The sequence below is a fragment of the Phalacrocorax carbo genome, chromosome 1 (genome assembly GCF_963921805.1).
Source record: "Phalacrocorax carbo chromosome 1, bPhaCar2.1, whole genome shotgun sequence".
Classification (NCBI taxonomy): domain Eukaryota; kingdom Metazoa; phylum Chordata; class Aves; order Suliformes; family Phalacrocoracidae; genus Phalacrocorax; species Phalacrocorax carbo.
The window spans coordinates 132,521,657-132,543,220 of NC_087513.1; the positions used below are offsets into that span (position 1 = coordinate 132,521,657).

General features: G+C 40.5%; 1 protein-coding gene across 1 annotated transcript in view; it reads left to right on the forward strand.

The window, feature by feature from the left end:
- The first annotated feature begins 5,044 nt into the window (after positions 1 to 5,044).
- ADGRG2 (adhesion G protein-coupled receptor G2) overlaps positions 5,045 to 21,564 on the forward strand; it is a 64,093-nt gene continuing 47,573 nt past the window's right edge. Inside the window, exons 1-2 of the mRNA XM_064474618.1 lie at positions 5,045 to 5,486; positions 16,401 to 16,519. Of these exons, the coding sequence (XP_064330688.1) occupies positions 16,402 to 16,519 (118 nt within the window). The 5' untranslated portion in view covers positions 5,045 to 5,486; position 16,401. The remainder of the gene's footprint in view (positions 5,487 to 16,400; positions 16,520 to 21,564) is intronic.

Below are 21,564 nucleotides of genomic sequence, written 5' to 3' on the forward strand. Positions count from 1 at the left end.
GAGATATATTTTAACAGTTCCTGCTATGATCAAGGTCTTACTACACAACAGCATTTAATGTGGAATTACTAGAGTCAGTGTAAACTTACCAAGGTTAATACAGCTTTTTTGTAAATTAAGTTTTTAAAAAAGGAAAAGCAAAAATGTGAAATGTTCCCAGAATGAGAATTTGCCTGCCAAGATCCACACGGACTCATTTTTTATGGACAACTTACAACTCCTTTAAAATGTTTGTGTAATGGAAATACAAATGTTGGTACAATTTAAAAAGAGTGAGTGTCATAAATAAGAGAATTGAAAGGTTTTATAGCCCTTTCCAGGTGTTCTCTTCCAAACTGCTTTCCTTGGCAACTCTTCTTTGCAGTTTCCCATAATGTTAATTAGCACCTCGGTCTGGGCTTTTGGGTATGTGAGCCTTTCGTCACCTCCAAGTTTTTTACAATTTGAGGATCATTGTCCTTTGCTTGGCCAAAAGTGTATTTTTATAGTAGAGGGAAAGCAGAGTGTTAGCAGCAGTTCTTCTCACAGCATCACAGACTGGCTGAGGCTGGAAGGCACCTCTGGAGATTGTCTAGTCCAACCTCCTCTGCAGAGCAGGGGCTGCTGCAGCAGGTTGCCCAGGACCGTATCCAGACAGCTTTTGAATACCTCCATGGATGGAGACTCCACAACCTCGCTGGGCAACCTGCTCCAGTGTTTGATCACCCTCACCATAAAATAGTTTTTTCCTATGTTTAAATGGAATTTCTTGCATTTCAGTTTGTGCTCTGTTCACTTTTAGCTCCAACCAGTTGATAATGAAGGCTCTCAACTCCACAAGATGGGGCGTTGCATGAAAACATGCAGAGGGTGAAGTACTGAAGGGCTGGTCACCCAACAAAGCAGGGTGCTCATCCTGCTGCTACATATAGCCACTTGCTCTTTGTCTGAGTAGGATGAAATTTTGCTAAACAAAACAGCATCAGATATTTCTCTTTTCTTTTGGCCTGGGTACCTAACAAATTGCCTCCCACCCTTATCCCATTTTGGAATGTGAATGCAATGAGGACACTGGTCGGGAATACAGCCCAGTATAACAAGCTGTGTGTCTGTAAGCAGGAGGACCTGCAACATGGAATTCAATATGGCCAAATAACATGGGCAACATAAATATCACTTGTCATCATTACTGATGTAAGGCACAACTCTCTAAATGTGTTTTCTTTTAAAAACTAGTGAAATGCATATTTCTTTGGTGAGTTGAAGCTTAGAAGGTAACCATGGAGTTATAGTTATTATTCTTATTTTAATATCCTTCCTGGACCTTCACTAGAGAATAAATTACATGTTTCTTTTCTTATGAAGAAATTGCAACAGTCAGGAGAAAATCTTACCCTGGGTGTTGTATTTAGTATTTGACAACGTGTAAAATCACATCTGGATAGACTAAACCTCCTTATTTAATGATTGCATATCTAAGAGATTTCTTTTACATATTGGTTCAGTTAACATTCAGCAAACACTGCGCTCATGGTATCCACGCCTATATGCTAAGTTCTGACAAAATAATATTAATAAGTAGTTATTCTATTTGAATGTTAGATAGGTATATCTACTCCAAGGACTCTTTTGTAAGATATGGATTTGTTGGTCAGGCACAATTTTTGAACAGAGGCAGCCTATTTTTCACAAACCGAGCTCTCAACTTTGTGCTAAATAAGTGTAGTTTTAAGATTAGACTTAAGATCCTCCTCCCTTGATATATTTAACTCTTTAGCATCACAGCTAGTCCGTATCATTTCCTTATCCTAAAATTGCTCACTTGCTGTTTACATCTTTGTGACACTGAAAACAGAACACAGACCGAAAGACTCGGAGGTGATTTTATTTAATCTTCAAGGTTACCATCAGTTTAAAAAACAACCTAACGTGCTTTTTACCTAATAATCTATAATTTACGTGACTCTTACAACTAGTACATGAGATTACAGAGCAGAACATGAAGGATTTTTTGGGATGGCTACATTTATATATTAAACAGAGAAGCGTAAACATTTTAACTGCTTCTTTGTGCCTCCAGCCAGTTTCTTGTGTTTGCAGAAACATGTAATGTGGCAAAGAAGACAAAATCCCCCAAAATCCAGAGTCATGGCAATCATCAGGTCTTTTTGCTTTGTTTTAAAATTAAATAGATTTGACATAAATGGCGTTACATTAATGTGATTCATTGAAACAGTCATTCCCCTAACGTTATGCTTAGTTCTTTTTAAAAGAATGGTCTACTTAAACTCCCTGGGGTTGACCACATTACACACCACAGGGCAAAGCAACCTCCAGTCCTGTGCACTAGGAAGAGGGAAGGAGAGAAGCAAGCACAGAACGGGCCTGTCCCGTCAAGCACCTTTGTGAAACAACGGCGTCCTGCCTTCACAGCACAAAGGCAAACAGACTTCACCTCTTCCACCACCTTTCCTCCTCCCTTTCTCTTGTCAACTACTGATATTTTCCTTTTGTACTGAGACAGGAATTACATCATTAGAACAAGTCCCATTTGGATACATCAATTATAAACATTAAATGAATGCTGCAGTATGTCACAGTAATGTCCTTATCTCCCTAGGAAACATGTATACAAACACATAAATAGAGAAAGAGTATAAAGAAAAAATAATAATAAATCCCAAACAAATTAGAAAGTATAAAATGTAATTCTGGTCAAGGTGAAGTTAATGGGAATTTTTTAGGCACTGGCTTTGTTGGAGTCACCGTTGGGGTTTCTACATTGAACACAGGTGAAAATAAAATGCCTTGAACCCTTGAAATCCAGTATGCCTCTACTTGGAAGATGAATGGCCAAACTTATATCGACACCAGTTTATGGTATCTGTGCTCCCATTTTCAAGTTAGCTGCCTTTTGATCAACAAATTTGTGCAGAGACTTCCAGCTCCAAGAGCTGTTAGCTTTATTCAGGATGTTATTTAATATGATCGTTTTGCCTGGGGAGAGGTTTGCCTCCTTCTCTCCAAGGGAGTATCATTCTCTTAAACCTGCACATCACCTGCCATTCCTACTAAGCTGGTGTTCAGTATTGCACAAGCATACAAGACAGGAGGCATTGAGCAACCTGAATTAAGACAACTTTTTTTGTTTGTTTGTTTTCTCAAAAACATGACAAAACTAATGGAATGAAAAAGTTCTTTATTGTTCAGTTATCCACGCTTGTTCATCAGACCTGCTATAGTCTAGGTTTTCTTGGTACGTGCATAGCAGTTTGCCTTTGGCTTGCGTGCGACACTGGCCAGATCCTAGAACTGTATAGCTGGCGTACTCGTACCTGAGTGAGTGGATAGATTTCAGGGACTTTTCCATCAGAGCACAGCTATAAAAATGAATTTTCGGAATTCAGTTCTTTACTTTGTCCTCGGTTTCAGGTCGTTACCAATAAATTCTGTTTGGTTTCTCTCTATGTTACTGGATACTATGCAGTTGTATGTAACACACAGTTTAAATAAACAATTACAGATATAAATTGAGAGTTTTCCTTTGGTAAGTTACACTGTATTTTCCCCTAATAAATCAACTTGATCTGAGTGGAAAGGAAATAGGTATTTTGAGGTAATTCCCCTGCCTGCAGTTACATTTCAGTGCTTGAAAATTCAGCACCTGGTTGACTTTTATCCAAAAGACGATGTCATTTGTCAGAGGTGTTGGCTGAACAGAGGCAGACTTCCATTTATCTGTACACTATTCACACAACAAGCAACGCAGTAAGCTTACTAACCCTGCACTGCCAACGTGTAACACGCCCAGGGTAAGCTGGGCTTCAGTTTCCAACCTCATTCAACCTTTTAGCCTTTCTGTTGAGACATCACTAAGCCACACTGGTAAAGCACACTGTGGATGTGTCAGAAGAGTACTGATATAGAGCTGCTAGGCAAGTCTTTTCATAGACAAACAATACTCTCACATATCACGCCCCTAGCATTAACTTCAGGACAATTTTTCTCTTCTTCCTTATTTACCTCAGACTTCCAGGTCAGATGTGGTATAAGCATCTCACAAGCAGTATGAGCTAGGAAGAGAACACCATTTGTGGTACTTAAACATTTGAGGAAGCTAATGATATCCTACTAATCAAGGTAGAGAAAGATAAATGCCTTCTGTTTTTTCCTATGTGAGGAACTGCAAAAGCACCAGCCTTGTGTACCACTAGATGCTGGCTCCAAAGCATCCAAAGAAATCATCGATCTACGCAAAATGAAACAAGCCTCTTCATCTAACTGCAGCTCTTCTTCACAAGTATTTCCCTATGAAATCCTGCTCATCACGTGGACTCATCACACCCTGCACCCTCAGGAAGGCCTGCTGTCTGTGGAGTTTGTAGGATTTGTCCCTCTCTTATCTTCAGTGACACTGAGAAGAGTTGTTGCCTAAAGCTCCAGCCTTTCCCTCAGGATGTGCAGTGTGAGCTGCTTTCCCCAGCTATGCCCCGGAGCCAGGCTCTTCTCAGCGGTGCCTAGTGACTGAAGCTCCAGCCCACACACAGAAAGGGGTTCCTGAACATTTCGGTTATTTTAAGCAATTAAAAATTGATGATGTAAAGCAATTAAAAAAAAGTCATTGAAAATGCTGTGTTGTCAGAATACGCTTCATCCCAAACAATTAAGAAGAGGGAAGAGGAGGGCCACGGCTGCAGCCTACTGCTGTCCTTCTGATGGCTAAGTGAAGTTCATTCACACCATCCCTAGTTTGAACTGACTGAACGTATGAATCTCGAACGAAATTGAATTAAGGCTGCCATCTCTGAAAAACTACATTTACGTTAAGGCTTAATGTAGTTAAGTCTGTTTTAAAAGTGAAGTAAGTTAAGCAAGAAAAAAAGGCCCTTTTAACATTGAACACGTTGTCCACCAGGGAATTTAGAAGAGTTTAATCGGAGCGGTCATTCCTCCCCCGCGAGTTCGTTGTATCCAGCTGCAAAGCGTCCCCACATTTCCTCTCTACCTGGCCGGTTCCGCTCGCTGCCTTCAGCTTGTCCCGGGCCAGCCGCACGCCGCAGGAGCTGCCCCGCGGGGTCGCCGCTCCCCACAGCGGCCCGGGACGACGCCCGCACCCGCGGGGCCGCCGGGCGAGGAGGCGCCCTCAGTCGCCGCCGCCACCGGGCCCGCCTTGCCGAGGGGGCGCGGGGACCGCTCCCGCGCGGCCCCGCCGGCCGCCACCGCGCCGGGTGCCCTTTCGACTCCTCGCAGCACCTCCCTCGCCTGCCTCCGCCCCCCCGGCCGCGTCCAGCGGCTGCCCCAGCTGCCGGGGCCGGCCGCCGCGTCTCCTGCGGCCAGTGCCGAGCGGGCGGGGCGGGACGGGACGGGACGAGACGGGCGGTCCCCTGGGGCCAGGTGAGCGGCTGCTCGGCTGGCAGGGGCAGAGGCGGCGGGGTCTCGAGGGCGAGGAGGGACCGGCAACGCGGCGGGCTGCGAAGGTGGGAGTCGCCCTGCGCTGCCGGGCTGAGGTGAGCAGCTTTGCGGGCTGGGCGGCAGAGGTGCGCGGCTCTCTGGGGATGAGCCTTCCCGCCCACCTTCCCCGCGGGGGACGATCGGGGTGAGGGCAGAAAGGTCCGGCGAGGCTGGCGGTAGCGGGCGGTGGAGGGCAGGTCGGGGAGCTTCCCCCCTGCCGCCGCCGAGCCTCGCGGCTTAGTCACGTCCAACTCACGGATCCCTCCCCTTGAATGGCACTTGTGAGCTTCGGTCCGGGGAAGCGCAGCCCGGCGGGGCTGCGAGGAGATCCTGCCGGCGAGCGCGGACCGTGCTGTGGGAGCGGGGTGGGGCCGCGCGCTGCCGGCGCCGTTGGGGGCCGTTGGGGGCCGTTGGGACTCGTCGCCGGGCCAGTGCGGGCTGCGAGGCCACGGTAAGGGGCTGCGGGGGACACGTTTCTGCGTTCATCCAGAGGGTGGACTGCTCTTCCTACCAGGTACATTACTCGGTGGAAAGGTTTCCCCCTGTTTTCCAGCCTCATTTTAAGCGCTTAATCGGGTAAAAAAAATCAGTAGCGTATTTAAATTGGCTTAAAAAGTGAATGATTTTGAGGGACGTGACAGTAGGGTTTGAGTGCGGTTGACGGTAAAGAGCTAGGGCAGCATCCTGTTGGGGCTGTATTTCTGGGCTGGGTCAGGTTTTGCTCTCACCCACGTTTTCTGTGGGAACAGGCGCTGAGAATATATTCAGCTCAGAAGTTTTTGTCGCTTTTTTCTTTTACATTCTGCAAGGTAACCTCTGTCACTGAAAGTAAAATGTCTTCAGGATCACCTGTTGTGCACAATAATTGTTTTGAGGGGGTTTTTGCCAGTTTTTTGTCTTGTCCCTTGACACCAGCCAAGTGAGGAAAGGTCGGTGTACTGGAAGCATCCTTTTCTGGCTGCATTTGTTTTTGCTTTGCTTTGCAGATATAGAGGTTTTGTCATTCTTGGGTAGTATTTATACTAAACTGAGCTCTTGTTGCTTTTACTGTGTGATTGTCTTGCACTGATTTATGCAGAAACGTTGAAGAAATGCTAGGAAACTAATTCACTAGCCTTCTAAAGGCATGCCTACTCAGCAAATGAAACGTGTGATTGTGCAAGCCCAGGCTGGTTTTGACTTGCATAAAATCAGTTATAGTAATGCTGAAAATGTGGTAGAATGAGCTTCAGCATAAGCCAAAATAGAGTTTACAACCTCAGGTGTGCAGGTCTAAGTGTTATTTGCTCCCAAAGCAAACCATTTCTGTCATTTGTGCTGAAACAGTAAAGCTGGCGTTAGGTGTCTCTGCTCAAAATAGGTTTCTTCCTTTTGCTTGCGCAGGCTAACAGTGTACATCATCATCAGAAGAGAGCTGCACAAATTGATATTCCTGTTCTTAAGCTTTAAGCTTAGGGGTTTAGCCATTCTGTCTGAAGCTGGAAAGTATACTTCTGTAACTGTTTGCATGGGTGAAACAAGCAGGATTTGGTCCTCTGCCGGGTGACTGGAAATGTGTTTGTTGAATTAAGCTAAAGAACAGAAAACACGTCTTTGCTTAGGAGGGTCTCCAAGCACTTGTCTTCATGGAGGAAGCACACTTTACTGATAAAGCACAATTTACTGATAAATGCAATCTCTAAAGTGAAATGCCTTGAAAGAAGATGCAGGAAAGAAATTGTGTGTAAACAAGGTTTGCTCAGATGTGAATTGGGGCCAAAAATTTTTCTACATACACTGCAAGCTACTATTATTTTATTTCTGCTGTGGCAGTCAGAAACCAAGTGAAATAATATTATTAGCATTTTTATTAATATTACTTTAGTATCTTAAGGTCATTCTATAGGTCAGATGGAGTTTGTGAGCACATTTTTTCTCTTCAGTGCCTTCCAAACATAATGTTAAACTCCTATTTCTAATACAGCAGCAGAAATTGACTTAAATTAGAGCCAGCTGCAGAGATATAAAGGACTAAATTCCCACTCTTGAGTTAATTGCTCAAGTTATACAGTTTATGTGCTGTGAATGCTTTTAGTCAGGTCTTCCATTAATAACTGTAGAATGTTGGCATATTGAGAAAGTTTTGGACTTCATGAGAGAATAACTGTTGTTAAATTTGGACAATTTTTATTTCTTAATATGTAACATGCCTTGGCAAACACGGGATAGTTTTAAAACTGGTCACTAGAGTTTGGAATTTTGTATTTCCAGTGGAATAGTAGATTAGATTATTTGAAGGCCAAAATTAGGGTAGCTCATACAATTAACTTCATTGACTTTAGTGGCAGAATTGGCATGAATAAGGCATGCTATTTGGCCTGAAAAGTTAGCTTTCTGATAAATGTTAGGTTTAGTAGTATTGTTGTATCTAGGTTCAATTAAAAGCGTTGCTCTTTTTTCAGATGCATGGATTTAGAGAATTTTCATTTGTTGCAGGACACTAGTAGCTGCTACTCAGCTTGCAAAGAAGAAGGGAGCAGAGTGAATAATTTCATGCTCATTAGATAGGTGCTTATGATGATGAGGGTCTTATTCTTTCCAGTCATAAATTCCTGGTGGAATTACAATTTGGAAAGGGTCTATACTTGCTCTACAAAAAGATAGGCTTGTGTAACTATATGGCAATTAATAGGACTCGGTTATTTGGGAGACTTGCCAATTTGTGCCAAAATTTATTTGAAATTTATTGTTGTTCAGGGTGGACAAAAGGTCCTTTGTAGTTGATGTTAAATCAACGACAAAAAAAAAAAATTGATTTCAAACTCCTCCCTGCATGAGTCACATGGATTTGTCTCCAGCTGTGAGCTGAACATCTTGTATACCACAGGTGCTCAGCCTGTGAGTGTTACTTACTTCGGCTTTGGGACAGTTGTATTGCAGGTAATATGTAGTGGAACTGATACAAGATTTTAGAAGCGTATTTGGCAGCTAAAGTCCCAGCCTCAGCATTTTCTGGTTTTGTTTTATGGATGAGCACTGTACCCAGAAATCTAATTATTGTTTGACACAACAGCTGCTTTTCAGCTAGTCCCTTATTAATACAGTGATTTTGTTCTTCCATTCTAGGTCCCTTTCTGATGGCTACTGAAATACAGTATCCTTAACATCTCAGAGAAAAACTGTAGTTTTTAATATAATTTACTTATTTTTGTTTGCTTTAAAAGAAAACTGTTGAATGTCAGTTGTACTAGATTAGGCAGTGTATGGAAATCTACTTAAAATACTTCTTCACTCTGTAGAATGTAGGGAAATTACTAGAATTTATCACATGATTTCTGTTTTCTGAAATTTGCATGATCTGAGTACCTCGGCTGAGCCTTAGTTGCCAAAAAAGAACAACCGCTTACAAGTTAAGCACTGTTTATGTTCTCATTTATGGTGTTCCTTAAAGGAATCGTTGAAGAGTTAAGGCCTAAGAGATCCATCAGTAGGTTTGCCAGAAGTTGTCACATTTGACAAGATGTGACACATTTAGAAATGGTAGAACTAGCAAGAAAAATAGTAATGTGAATATGCTGATTATGGAAATATTATTGTGCATACATAACAAAACCCAACATCTTTTTACTGTTTTAGTGTTTTAAATATTATCTGAAAAATCCCTTTTATATGCTTTAGAGAAAAAATTACTGTGGCTCTCTGCCTGGATTTATTAGACATCTGGGCATGCCTGATTGTGAATGTTGCCAAATTCCATATTTAATTTCTGGGTTCTTAACCAGACTTTGACTATCTTTGTTTCTTTTGCACCAAATTAATGATGGACATAAGCTGTCTGAATGCGTTTCTGATAATACTTGCCACTTCATGTTTTGAAGTCTGGGGGACTTTGTTCCATCATTACTTATATATAGTATATAGTCCAAGTATTCATATAACTTGAATTAAAAAGTGTTTTCTTTTTTTCCCCCTATCTGTTTCAGCAAGTCAGCATTGTGGTTAGGGTGGTTAAGGGCAAGAAGGCTAATCACTCTTTTTTTGTAGAGGTGATGATGGTGGAAGAAGCCATGTGGAGTGTAGTTGTACAAAGTCAGTTCTCTGAGCTGATAGGTTCATGGGGGCTGCACACAGAAATGGCGCTGGTTTAAATAAATTATTCAGAAGTTGCTTTGAAGTCATCTACTCTCTTATGTGACCACTTTCAAGTATTTAAGAATGATTACTGCTGACTAACATGTTTCAGTTGTATTAGTCTAATGTGTACTCCATTCGGAACTTTGCCTCCCCTTCTTTCCCTAACAACTGATTATGGGGCTTCTCCTGGCAACAGTGCCATCTCCTTTCCCCTGTGCTCCATAGACTTACATTGTACCCTAAGGAAGGAGCAGTGCTAAAAGATGCCCAAAATGCTGTTCTGGCATAACCCCATTTCCTAGAATGTCTTAATAGAGGACCGCCAAATATTTACCCCATGTGAAGACTGAGGTGCCAAAGAGACTGTATTCCCTCAGGCTGTGTAGGGTAGCGATGCCATGTTCCTAATCAGAGTTGTAGTGGGGCTCTGGAAGATACTTGCTGCAGTGCATCCATCTTTTAAAACTGATGAGCTTTATTTCTTTGGTACAAACTATTAATATTGGTCCTTGGGCTGTTGATTAAAACAGTCTGAGAGAGTGTTTAAAAGAGAAAAAACAAACAAACAAACAACTCCACCAAGTATTGTGCTGCTTAGCTTCCAGAGAAATTTTAACAGTTCCAAGTGCAAGATCCAAGAGACCTGTTAAGTCCATAAAGTGAAGCTTAGGATGAAATCACAATATAATTTCTTTTTTAAGACTTTGGGGCGGTTGGGGCATACGCTGCTGTACAAGTGCTTTTTGGCTCTGAGGTCTGTAACAGAGAACCATCCAATACCATATTACACTCATGAATCCACTTACATAAACCCTAATGATCAAGCTTATACTTTTACACTAATCTAAGGGAAGATCTGTGAGTTAAAATGAAGGGCAGACCTTGGCTTACAGAGCTTGGTATTTGTAAAATACAAGGAAAAAAAATCTAAATCCAATGTCCTGCAGCAGTTGAAAGACTAAACAAAAGAATGGATTTCTTGGAGAATTTGTCCTCCTGGTTATTTCTGTTAAGAACTGAACCAGTGAGCTATGAGTTTTGCAGAGGACTGGTGTCTGTAACTAAGTGGCTTGCTGCTCTTCATAAGCCAACTTATTAAAAAGCAAAGTATTTAATATCTCTGAAAACAGTAAAGATTTATGTCAGGATGACATGTTTGGAAGGTCCTTCAACTGACTCTACACATTACCATTGCAGTCTTACGAAAAACTGCAGTTCTACATAAAGTGACTGAATTTTGTAGAACACAGTATGCCTATTTTTACAACCTTTGATAAACACTAGAGAAAATTAATGAAAACCAAGCTATTATCAGACAGTAATAGGATTATTACTGTCTTTTGGAAAAACGCATTAAACCCCCTCCTCCCCCCATGGAACAACATTTTCAAATCAATGGTGCTACTTCTGGTGTTACGTCAGTGGATACTGTGCCAAAATTCACAGTGACATAAGACTTTCCAACATAAGCGTCCTCCCTATTACATCTAACTCGCTTCAGCCAAAATTTAAAAATAACATAAAAACTTTACTACATTTTGGTTCCAGTCTGGAAAATATAAGGGGTTGATGGAAGAAGGCTGCAGACTTATGTTTCTGAAAGTAACTGAAGGCATCAAGTTCTCATACCTGGGCAGTGTGATGTTTCTCTTGCTGTTTTCTGTCTTTTATCACCTGGTATACATTTCAGTAATGCAGACTATCACAGAACAAAAGCTAGAAACTTACTGTTCATTATTACCCTCCTCCTCAGCAGTAAATTCTATAAATTTGGGAAATATTTTTATTAAATAGGGGATAACTACAAAAGTGGACAGAACGAGCCCCAAAGACTATAGATGAAATAAGTGTGACTTGAACAAAACAGCTTGAAGTGCCGCAGTAGACAGCATGGTTAGAAGTAAATGATTGATTGCTTCACATCATGATTTCCAACATCAGTTTCTGTTACCAACACTGCCATACGCTGGCATTGACAACCTGCTCTTGCTAATTCTTGCATAAAAGAACTAATAGTTTTTTGAATTTTAAAGACTGCCAGTAAATAGATATATTCAAGAGGAATTGTAAAATTTGAATGTATTTTTCCAAAAGTGATTTAACAAAGTTCACTACAGCACAGAACAGCTGTATTTATGTTTTGCACTTTCTTTGGCTTTAAGCCTATTGAAAATACATCTGCTGTAATACAAGGCAAGCAGTGTATTAAGGTAAGCCCTGTATCTCTTGGTATGTCACCTGTGAGTTCATAGTTGGAAAGCAGTCCAGGTTTCTCATGCTGCACTTTGAGTGGAGCTGCACCATGCAGTCCCCCCCTGAGGCTGGTTGCAGAGGCATGACTTCCAGTTGTGTCTGTAACACAAGCCCGGTTTCCTGGGGCACCTCAAAGCCCTTTCACTGTGGATACCTGTGACTCACTAGCTAGCTGAAGGGCTTTAAAAACAGCAACTTCAAACAATGTCTCTTATCTTTCGGAGGTACAAAGCTGGGTACAGCAGAGTAAACACAGTAAAAGCCTTACAGGCCTTGGTTTTAACAGTTTTCTTTGCTTGCTCTTGTGGGTTGCTGTCGGCTTACTGACGTTCATGCCTCTTCTGCCTATCCTTCTGCAGCAGGCTGCATGTCACAGTGTTCGTCTTGGTCAACCTGTTAGATTTTAGTAACTTCTGCAGAAACTCTGTGCTTCTTAGGCAGGTAAAACTCCCATTGTGTTAAAGGACAATTCCACTAGTAAAACAGCATGAAAAAAGCTAATTAATACTACTGATAAGAATAAAGGCTACTCTTTGTGCCATCTTCCTGTCTTCACTGCCAGTAACCTCTTTAATTACCAGAGAATGTGATATTAATGCAGAACTGCAACATGCGTAACACAATATATAAAACAACCATCTAATTTTTCAAAGAATATTTGTTCATTTGTTTTAAGGAAAGTTCTATCAATTCTAGTTTCACTTGCAAATTAATGACTTGGTATGATATGTTTTATGAAACCTGGGTGCCAACGCTACAAGACTGTCACTGGTCAAGATAGAGCACTCTTCATGGAGAGCGAACAGGAGGGAACGGCTTTATGCCTGAGCCCTTACTTTCTGTTTTCTGGATTTCCATTTTACCCGCTGACCATAAAGAAAAGTAATTGATTATATTCTACTTCAGGCAGGTAGCTCTTTGTAAATAAAAGTGACTTGATTGTTATTTGAGAATAGTAAGTGAGAAAGTAAAGACAACCAGTTATATCTTTACCTGTGGTCTGTCCCTAGAATTCTTTCCCACACCTGGGTGGCTCAGTAGGTGTGTCCAGAAGCTGTTGTACTTCGTTAGATTTGCTTGATTTACAAGTGAAAATTTTTCATCCTACTGCAAAAAACAATGCAGATTCATGCTGGGCTCTGAGAGTCATGCTGTATTCATCTATTCTAATGAACAATAAAAAATTTATTTGAAAAAATGAACAAAACTAATAACAAATGAAAAAAAATCATTTTTGCCTAATTCTATCATGTCCACAACTATGTATTTACAATTACATTACTTTTCAGGATCATTATTAAGAATAGAGCTTTAGAATTCCAATACAAAGAAGGGCTTAAATAAGTGTAAGAGAAACATAATGTCCAAATATTTTGGAATGTATCGTATGATCTTTATTTCACGAGGCATGGTGAAATAATATTTTACATCTTTTTATTTAAAAAATCTATTAAAAAAATCTATCTCACCTAGCAGCATCTTTTTCTTTGGTACTGTCTAAAGAGCATTGTTGCAAAAAGAAATAAACGCCAATGTTAGTTTCCTAACTCTTTTAATATAATTTAATTTTTATCCAGACATTGGAAGAAATCTTGAGCTAGCGTGAATGTTGGAAGTCTTGCAAAAAGTCAAGTGAGCTGTGACCATGTCAGGATTTTGCTTTATACATTTTCATGCTTTCCCGCTATCTGGATTTTATTGCTGTCCCTGGGGCCATTAATCTGCATTCATAGCTTTGAATAGCTTCGGAGTTCTTGATGTGACTGTATTCTGTTAACAAGAAGCTGTGCCTCCACCCCCAGGTCCATCTCAGGAAGTGAGAACAATGTCAAAAAAACCCCAACAAACAACACCCAGAGGGGATAAAAACCTAAATGTGCTGAAAATATTTATTACAGCCTTTCATTTAAACACTGGACAAATATTAGCAAAGCCCACTCTGGAACACCTGAGTTAGAGGAAGGTCCATTCAAACTCCACAGGGCTGCATAGGACTCAGGCAGAACTGGAGTCAGAACTAGGAATTTCTTGTCTCCAGCCATCAAATTTAGTCTCTTGGAATGCAGTTGTTACTTCTGTGGGTGAGGCACTAACGTGATTGTCTAATGAGGTCTACCAGATCAAATAGAAGGCATACTTGGTAGTGCGCGATTAAATCTTTGTCCTAGTCAGCTCATTTCTTGTATATCTCTTTGCAGAACTGGGGCTTAAGGAGGAAACTAAATGCAGGAGCGTTCTGAATCAGCGTTGTATGTGACACAGAGCTAGCAGTTTGCTTCAGTACTTACCAGCATCGATGGCTAAATTTGTGGGTGCCACTGAGTATTTTTGGGCTCCATCCCATGCACATTTCAACTCTTGATGTCTAGGTAGTAGAGGCAAGGGATGCTGGAATTTATGTTTGGTTTGTTGTCCAAATATATCACTATGGATAGATGGTTTACTCTACAAAAGAAGAGATTTCCCCAAGAAATGGAGGAATAGATGGGCAGCTTGGCTTTGCTTGGAAATGACCTAATTTGAGACTAGATGGGAAGTGTGAATCAGCAAAGAAAGGAAACACAGCTTTTGGACAGACATCTCTTTTAGTCCTAGTAAATTATATTGTAGATGCACAGTCCTTGAAGTTGTCAAATATATTTAAGCATGGCAATTATCATTATCAGGTTCTTAGGATAATTAATGTAATTCTACAAACAGCTTTATTAATACATGATTTTCAGGCATTCGAGAGGAGCAAACTGAAGACAGGTTTGGACATGTTTCCTGTGAATCTTTAGAAAGCTAGCTCACCTTTGACAAATTTTGCTTTTTGTACTTGTTTTTGGTTTTGCTCTGTTCCTGCATAGGATTGCATGTATTAGCTGTGTCCGTTGTTTTCATACCTTTTATTTTCTCTCAGCTTTAGTATACTTGATTTTCATATTCCTCTATCAATAGCCTTTCTTCTTGCTGGTTAACATGGGCAGCACCCACACAGATGTCATTCATGATGTTGCCACAATTTGACTATTATTTCTTTAGTGCATTTCAGTTTTAAGTGTGGCATCCAGAATATGCAAAGTTGAAGCAGTGTGTGTCATCATCCAGATTGGTCTGTTTCAATCTGATCAGTATGATCTTATTTTTGTGCTACAAATATCACACACTGTACAGCTATTGAAAACACTGGCTGGCAACAATGTTGCAGTGCTGTAATTTTTAAAAAGTCTTTGCTTTATGTTTTCTATGTTACATTATCATATGTGTATAATTTATTTGCATGTACCTTTAATTAATTTCCAAAATGTCAATTATCTAGCAGCTTCACTCTTTCTCAGTCTATTCCTGGAGCACTTCTCTTGGAGAGTTCAGCCCATGGTAACCATTTTGTATGGTTATATATTTGTGTGGTATTTATATTATATATTTGTATGGTATTATAATAAAAATTTACATTAATGTGAATGCTTGCAAAAGATACATTTTAGCCCAAACCTTAACAGACATTTACAACTCCTGAAAGAGTTCGTAATTTACAGTTCCTGAGAAGAAAGGAATCTATTGCAGCCTGATAAAGCATCTACAAAAAATACAGTAAGGTTTGTGAGCAGCATGAGCGCTAACCAATACGCTCACACATACACCAAACTTGTGATGGCAAAGTTAAACTCCTGGCGTCGTGCAGAATGATCTGGTCTACCATAAAGCTGAAACATTAAAGACAAACAATACATAAAGTTTACTGCTTTGCATTTGCTTCAAAAATCAATTATAGAATTGGTTGCAACTATTTATTTTTAAACATTTTTATTTAAGAAATAATGCATGCAAAAAGCATGTGAATGTTTCACTTAATGTTTCTTTCAACATGCAAAATATTGAGATGTACCTTTTTTAAAAGATCTCTTTTTAAAAAGTGTATAATTTAATAGAACGTTATCTCTTATAGCAGAGGCATGTTCTTTGTCCACCACCATGCCCTATTGCTTACATTAGGCAACCATCACTAGGAAGAAATGTGGACAAATCAGGTTTTGATGATACTCTCCATGAACTTGCTGCCCACAGTGACTTGTGGCATTTCTTACTTTTTTGCAGTAGCTTCTTGCCTTGAGAATGAGATGAGGATTGGGAATCAAACTCTTCCTTAGGAGTTCACAGTGTTGCTGTTAAAATGTCAGATGATAGAACCTGCTGGTAGGGGACCGGAGAAATGCTTTCTATATAGTTAGGTTAACAAAGCTTTTGGATAAGCTCTCCAAGCTTCCTCTCTGGCTCTTTTTGGTCGGGTTTTTTTTTGGTGTTTTTTGTTTGTTTTTAAAATGTTGAAATCCTTATTTGTGCAAGGGCTCATGACCATGCTCTGATGTATTTGAGTCTTTGGAGAATTAGAGCTTGAATGGGGTTTCTTTGGTTTTGTTTTTCTTCCTTTCAGCAAACAGCCCTTTCTTTTTTGATGACTTGGCAATACTCTACAGAGCGTGCATTTCTGGACAATGTATACCCAATAGTACAACAGGGTTGAAAAGATTTACACTCTTGGGTTGGAAACATAATTCGTCAGGGTATCTGCACCCTGCACTTCTAGTCACTGTGTTCTGTTTTTTTTTTTTTTCTTCTAGAATGGTTGCCTGGGGAAAACATCACTGCTGTGTTGGCAGAATACAGGACATTTTCTTGAGATTCAGGATTGGTCTAGCAGTCCTTTTACTTCATGTGTTCCTGGCTACGGCAGGCAAAGGTAAGACAATTTTTTCCTGATTCACCTAGTGTTGGTATTCCAAATAAATAGCATTAGTCTTGATGAATAGGACTTTTGAATATATTCAGAACGGGCAAGTTTCTGTCCTCCTGAAACCAAGAGATAAAACTGCCATTAACAAGAAATGAAACGGTGCTTAGCACTTTGGATATACAAACCTTCTGTTTACAGTACCCATTTTCCTAAAAAAACAGCAGTAGTAACTTTTTTTCATCTATGGATGAGGAGAGAATGTAAACACAATATATAATAACAAGACAAATGACTTACTTGTTATTTTTTTGAACTGGAAGTGTTATCATTTTCAGAATATGTTGTTAAATCTTTTGCACTGCTCTTACACAAACACCGCAACATCCTTTGAGCTTCACTCTACTTAGTGCACGTGTGAGCACAGAACATCGCATTGCTCTTGGTTGTGGGTCTCAATATGGCTAAGGAAAAGGTCCAAAACATGTAACAAAATTATGTATTTGGATTTGATAAGTCTATGTTCCTTATCTGACGGTAAATGAAAAATAAATTCATAAGGTTCTTGCACAAATTGGGTAACTGATATGGTGATGCTTTTAGATGAGGTATAGTAGAATCAGCAATTTGTGTTTAATTCACGGCTATTCTGTAAGCTGGCAGATACAAGTCTGTCACTGCTCTGGACCTCAGCTGATACAGATAACAGTGCTTGTCATTTGAAAAACGTCCTTATATCAATAGTGTGTAGTACATTTATGATGTTGGTAATGTGCATGGAATATTAAAAAAATTAGAAATGTTTTTTGCCATGTACTTAATGCTAGTTTTAGATACTGCTTCCTGTTTTGTGGTATGTTATTTTACTCTACAAGGTCAGAGTCTCTTGCAGTTCAAATGTACTTAGTGAGTATGCCTGCTTAATGGCATTGTATTCTCAATGAAATTTCATAGGTTTACAGACTAGACTAATTCTGATTCTAATTTTCCAAACGCAGTGATTTGCATAAAATGAAGCTTTTATTGAGACAGAATTTGAGATTCAGATGATAGAACTGTTACTAAGATGGTGAGGTTTTTAACCTCATGTACTCTGAATAGTAAAAAAGACAGGGCTGCTCAGCAGGTGGATAAATGTCATACAAGAATTTTTCCAGGGAAGATTCAACTGCACCTCAAGTTCTGAGCAAGCAAGCAAAGAGGGACCTTGTCTTTCACCTATGTGTCACTCTCAGGTGTCAGTAATCCTTCAAGAAAAGCCAAACTGATGCAAGGGTTTATTTACGGTTCCACCTTTGGGTGTTGGGTTTTTTTGTGGGTGTTTTTCTTTTTTTTTTTGTTTTTAGGCTGTTAGCACTGTCAGCAGCATCTCTACTCAATCCTCTCCTCATCTAAGGTGCCAAAATATGTTTGTGTTCTCCGGGAAATATGAAAAGAGAAGAACTCCCTGTGTTCTTTCCAATGTCTAGGACACTCTGGATAATGTGGCATAGTTTATCCCCAGATATCCAAATACAACTGTGAATGAAAAGGGATGAAATTCATTTTTAGGAGACAGTTCTTAGCTTCAGATTTCCAAAACATTCAGCAGAATCAAGTGACCCACATGTAGAAAGTTTAGAGTCTTAAGCTTTTTATAAAGAACAGTTATGAGCTGTAGGCGGAATACATTAGGATACAAGATACTTGTGATGTCATTTTAATGGACTGTAGCAAGACAAATATGTTACAGGTGGCAAACACACAGAAATTAATGGCTATTGTTACTGGTTAAAAGCCAGATTGTGCAGACACATAAACTTGTCACTATTTTTATTCAAGAGAATACTGAACTGTATTAATGCTTCTCTATACTGATACAGCAGCTATTGGTAATGTAAGCAAAATGGCACTGGTGCTTATGTACTGAAATGATCTGGTCCTGTACGTCTAATGCTTATTAACTATGGTTGGCTATCTCTTGTAAAGATATCAATTATTACATCTGAAAATGTTTGAAAAAAGAGAGGTTACATTTTTGGTTTACGTTTACATTACCATGTCATTCTCAGGGAGTTTATTTGGAAGTATGTGCATGCATTTCAGGATTTTTTTTAGGGTTTAAGAGAACATACTTATTAAGTGGATGCTCTTAGTTTTAGTGAGGGTAGAACCCCCAGTTCTTGTATCTATTAGAGATAAATATATTAAGAAGGAACAATTTGCATTTCTGAAAGAGGTTAAGTGCCTGAATACAGAAAATAACATGGAAAAGTCAGCCCACAACTACCACTGCATGGAGTTTTCTTGACTCCAAACTGTGGTTTTTGCTTATTTTTCTTACTCTGGAGTTGTTTTGATCATTCTTTCTCTTATGCTACCTTTTCTGTGCTGTGGTGATAAAGCTATGTTCATGACTAGGTTTCTGAATGTGATTTGTATTGTCTGGACCCAAAGGAACTAACTGTAAGCCAGGAATGCCACTGTCAGAGCACAGCCAGTTCCAGCTCCTCAGTTCTATGGTCAAGGGTGGGCTGCAGCCCACAAGTACTATTACTAGAGAAAATAAGCAATGATTAACAGAACTTCCAAAAGCTTTAAAGTAATGTCATTTCCTACTTACGTTGCATCCAGCCACATATCAGACTTAGCAATGATGATGTTGATAATTAATTTCTAACTAACTTAATGCTGTATGGCATGTGTTCCACTTGGAACAGCACAGTGTATTTTCTGACTATGGTTATGATTTTCTTTGTGCTTTTTCAGCATTCTTTGGGTAGACTAAGCGTATAAAATTTTCCAAGCCTTTCTTGTAACAATTTGGATAGTACTGGTATCTATTCGCTTAACTTTGGCACCCCTTTTTGGCACTTTTTTCCTTTTTTTAAACTGTTTGGAGCCACCTGATCAGGAAGAGGAAGTTGATGAGGCCTTCTACAGACAGCTGGAAGTAGCCTCACAATTGCAGGCCCTGGTTCTCCTGGGGGACTTAAACACCCTGATATTTGCTGGAAAAGCAACATTGCGAGGCGTGCACAATCCAGGAGGTTCCTGCAGAGCACTGAGAATAATTTTTTTGACATAGGTGGTGGAGGAGCCAATGAGGCAAGATGTGCTGCTGGACCTTGTGTTAAAAAACAAAGAAGGTCTAGTTGAGGATGTGAGGGTTGGGGGTAGCCTTGGCTGCAGTGACCATGAGATGGTGGAGTTCAGGATCCTGCATGGTAGAAGCAGGGCAACAAGTATGATTACAGTGCTGGACTTCAGGAGAGCCAGCTTTGGCCTCTTCAGAGACCTGCTTGGAGGAATCCCATGGGTTAGGGCTCTAGAATTAGGGGTGTCTAAGAGAGCTGGTCAGTATTCAACGACCACTTCCTCCAAGCTCAAGATTGGTGCATCCCTAGGAGAAAGAAGTAAGCAAAGGAGCCAAAAGACCCACATGGATGACCAAGGAGCTTCTAGAAAAACTCAGATGGAAGGAAGAGGTTTACAGTATGTGGAAAAGGGACTGGCCACTTGGGAGGGATATAAGAATGTTGTCAGCGTATGCAGAGATGCGATGAGGAAGGCCAAGGCCCACTTGGAACTCAATCTGGCAAGGGATGTCAGAGATAACAAGAAGGGCTTCTTCAAATACATCAAGACTGGGGAAACTGTGGGCTTGCTGAACGAGGCGGGTGCCCTGGTGTCGTGGGATGCAGATAAGGCAGAGTTACCGAATGCCTTCTTTGCATCAGTCTTTACTGCTAAGGCTGGCCCTCAGGCATCCCAGCCCCCAGAGGTGAAAGAGAAAATCTGCAGAAAGGAAGACTTCCCCTTGGTTGAGGAGGATTTTGTCAGAGATGACCTAGACAAACTGGATCCTCACAGTCCATGGGCCCTGATGGGATGCACCTGGTGGATGCTGTTGCCAAGCCACTCTCCATCATCTCTGAAAGACCATGGAGGACAAGAGAGGTGCCTGAGGACTGGCGGGTAGCCACTCTCACTCCAGTCTTCAAAAAGGGCGAGAAGAAGGACCCAGGAAACTATAGGCCAGTCAGCCTCACCTCCATCCCCGGTGTTGTCGTTTAGACCCAGCCGGCAACTAAGCCCAACACAGCCACTCGCTCACTCCCCCACCAGTGGGATGGGGGAGAGAATCAAAAAGGTAAAAGTGAGAAAGCTCATGGGTTGAGAGAAAGACAGTTTAATAATTAAAACAATAATAACAACAACAAAAATAATAATGTAATGAAAAGGAAAATAACAAGAGAGAGGTGAAACCTGTGGAAGGGGGAATGAACAACCAAAACAAAAAACACATGATGCAGCTGCTCACCACCTGCCAACCTGATGCCACCAGTCCCTGAGCCACAACCGCTTCCCCTGTGTGCCAACTCCCCCAGTTAATATACTGGTCATGACATCATATGGTGTGGCATAACCCATTGGCCAGTTTGGGTCAGCTGTCTTGGCTGTGGCCCCTCCCCTCCTGGCTTCTTGCCCATGTGGCAGATCATGACAAGCTGGAAAGGTGTGCTAATGGTACTTCAAATTTTGATTAACATTTTTGCTCAGGCATGGACTTCCAATTTTCTAGTCTGGATAGTTAACAGTGACTTCAAGTTTTGAAGCTGTGTAGGAGACTTCCTTAACTGATCACTCTAGGCCATCCCTGCATGCTCAAGATTGCTTACAGAAATTTTGGAGGGTATATGAGTCATGCAAGTATACTTCTGGCATATACTCTCTGAGGAACAGGAGCTGCATCAAATCTTTCAAAATGTTCAGCATAATTCCTGCTTAATAATGAAAGACTTGAGCAGTTATTTTTCTTCAGAGAGACTGTCACAAGTGTTGGCTTATAACTGTATATCTAGCTAGCTTTTTCCTTTATTAATTTGTTTTACTTATGATCTGTCCAAACTGGAAGGTGGCAGATATATTTTAATTGTAGTCATCCTTTTACTAAAAAAGGTAGGTACATTTGAGTCTGTATCTAGAAATCTCCACCTCCCACCCAATCTTCCTCACCCCAGCTTTTAAGTAATTTTTTAAAAACTGGTTTTCCATGCTGAACTGTTCTTAGC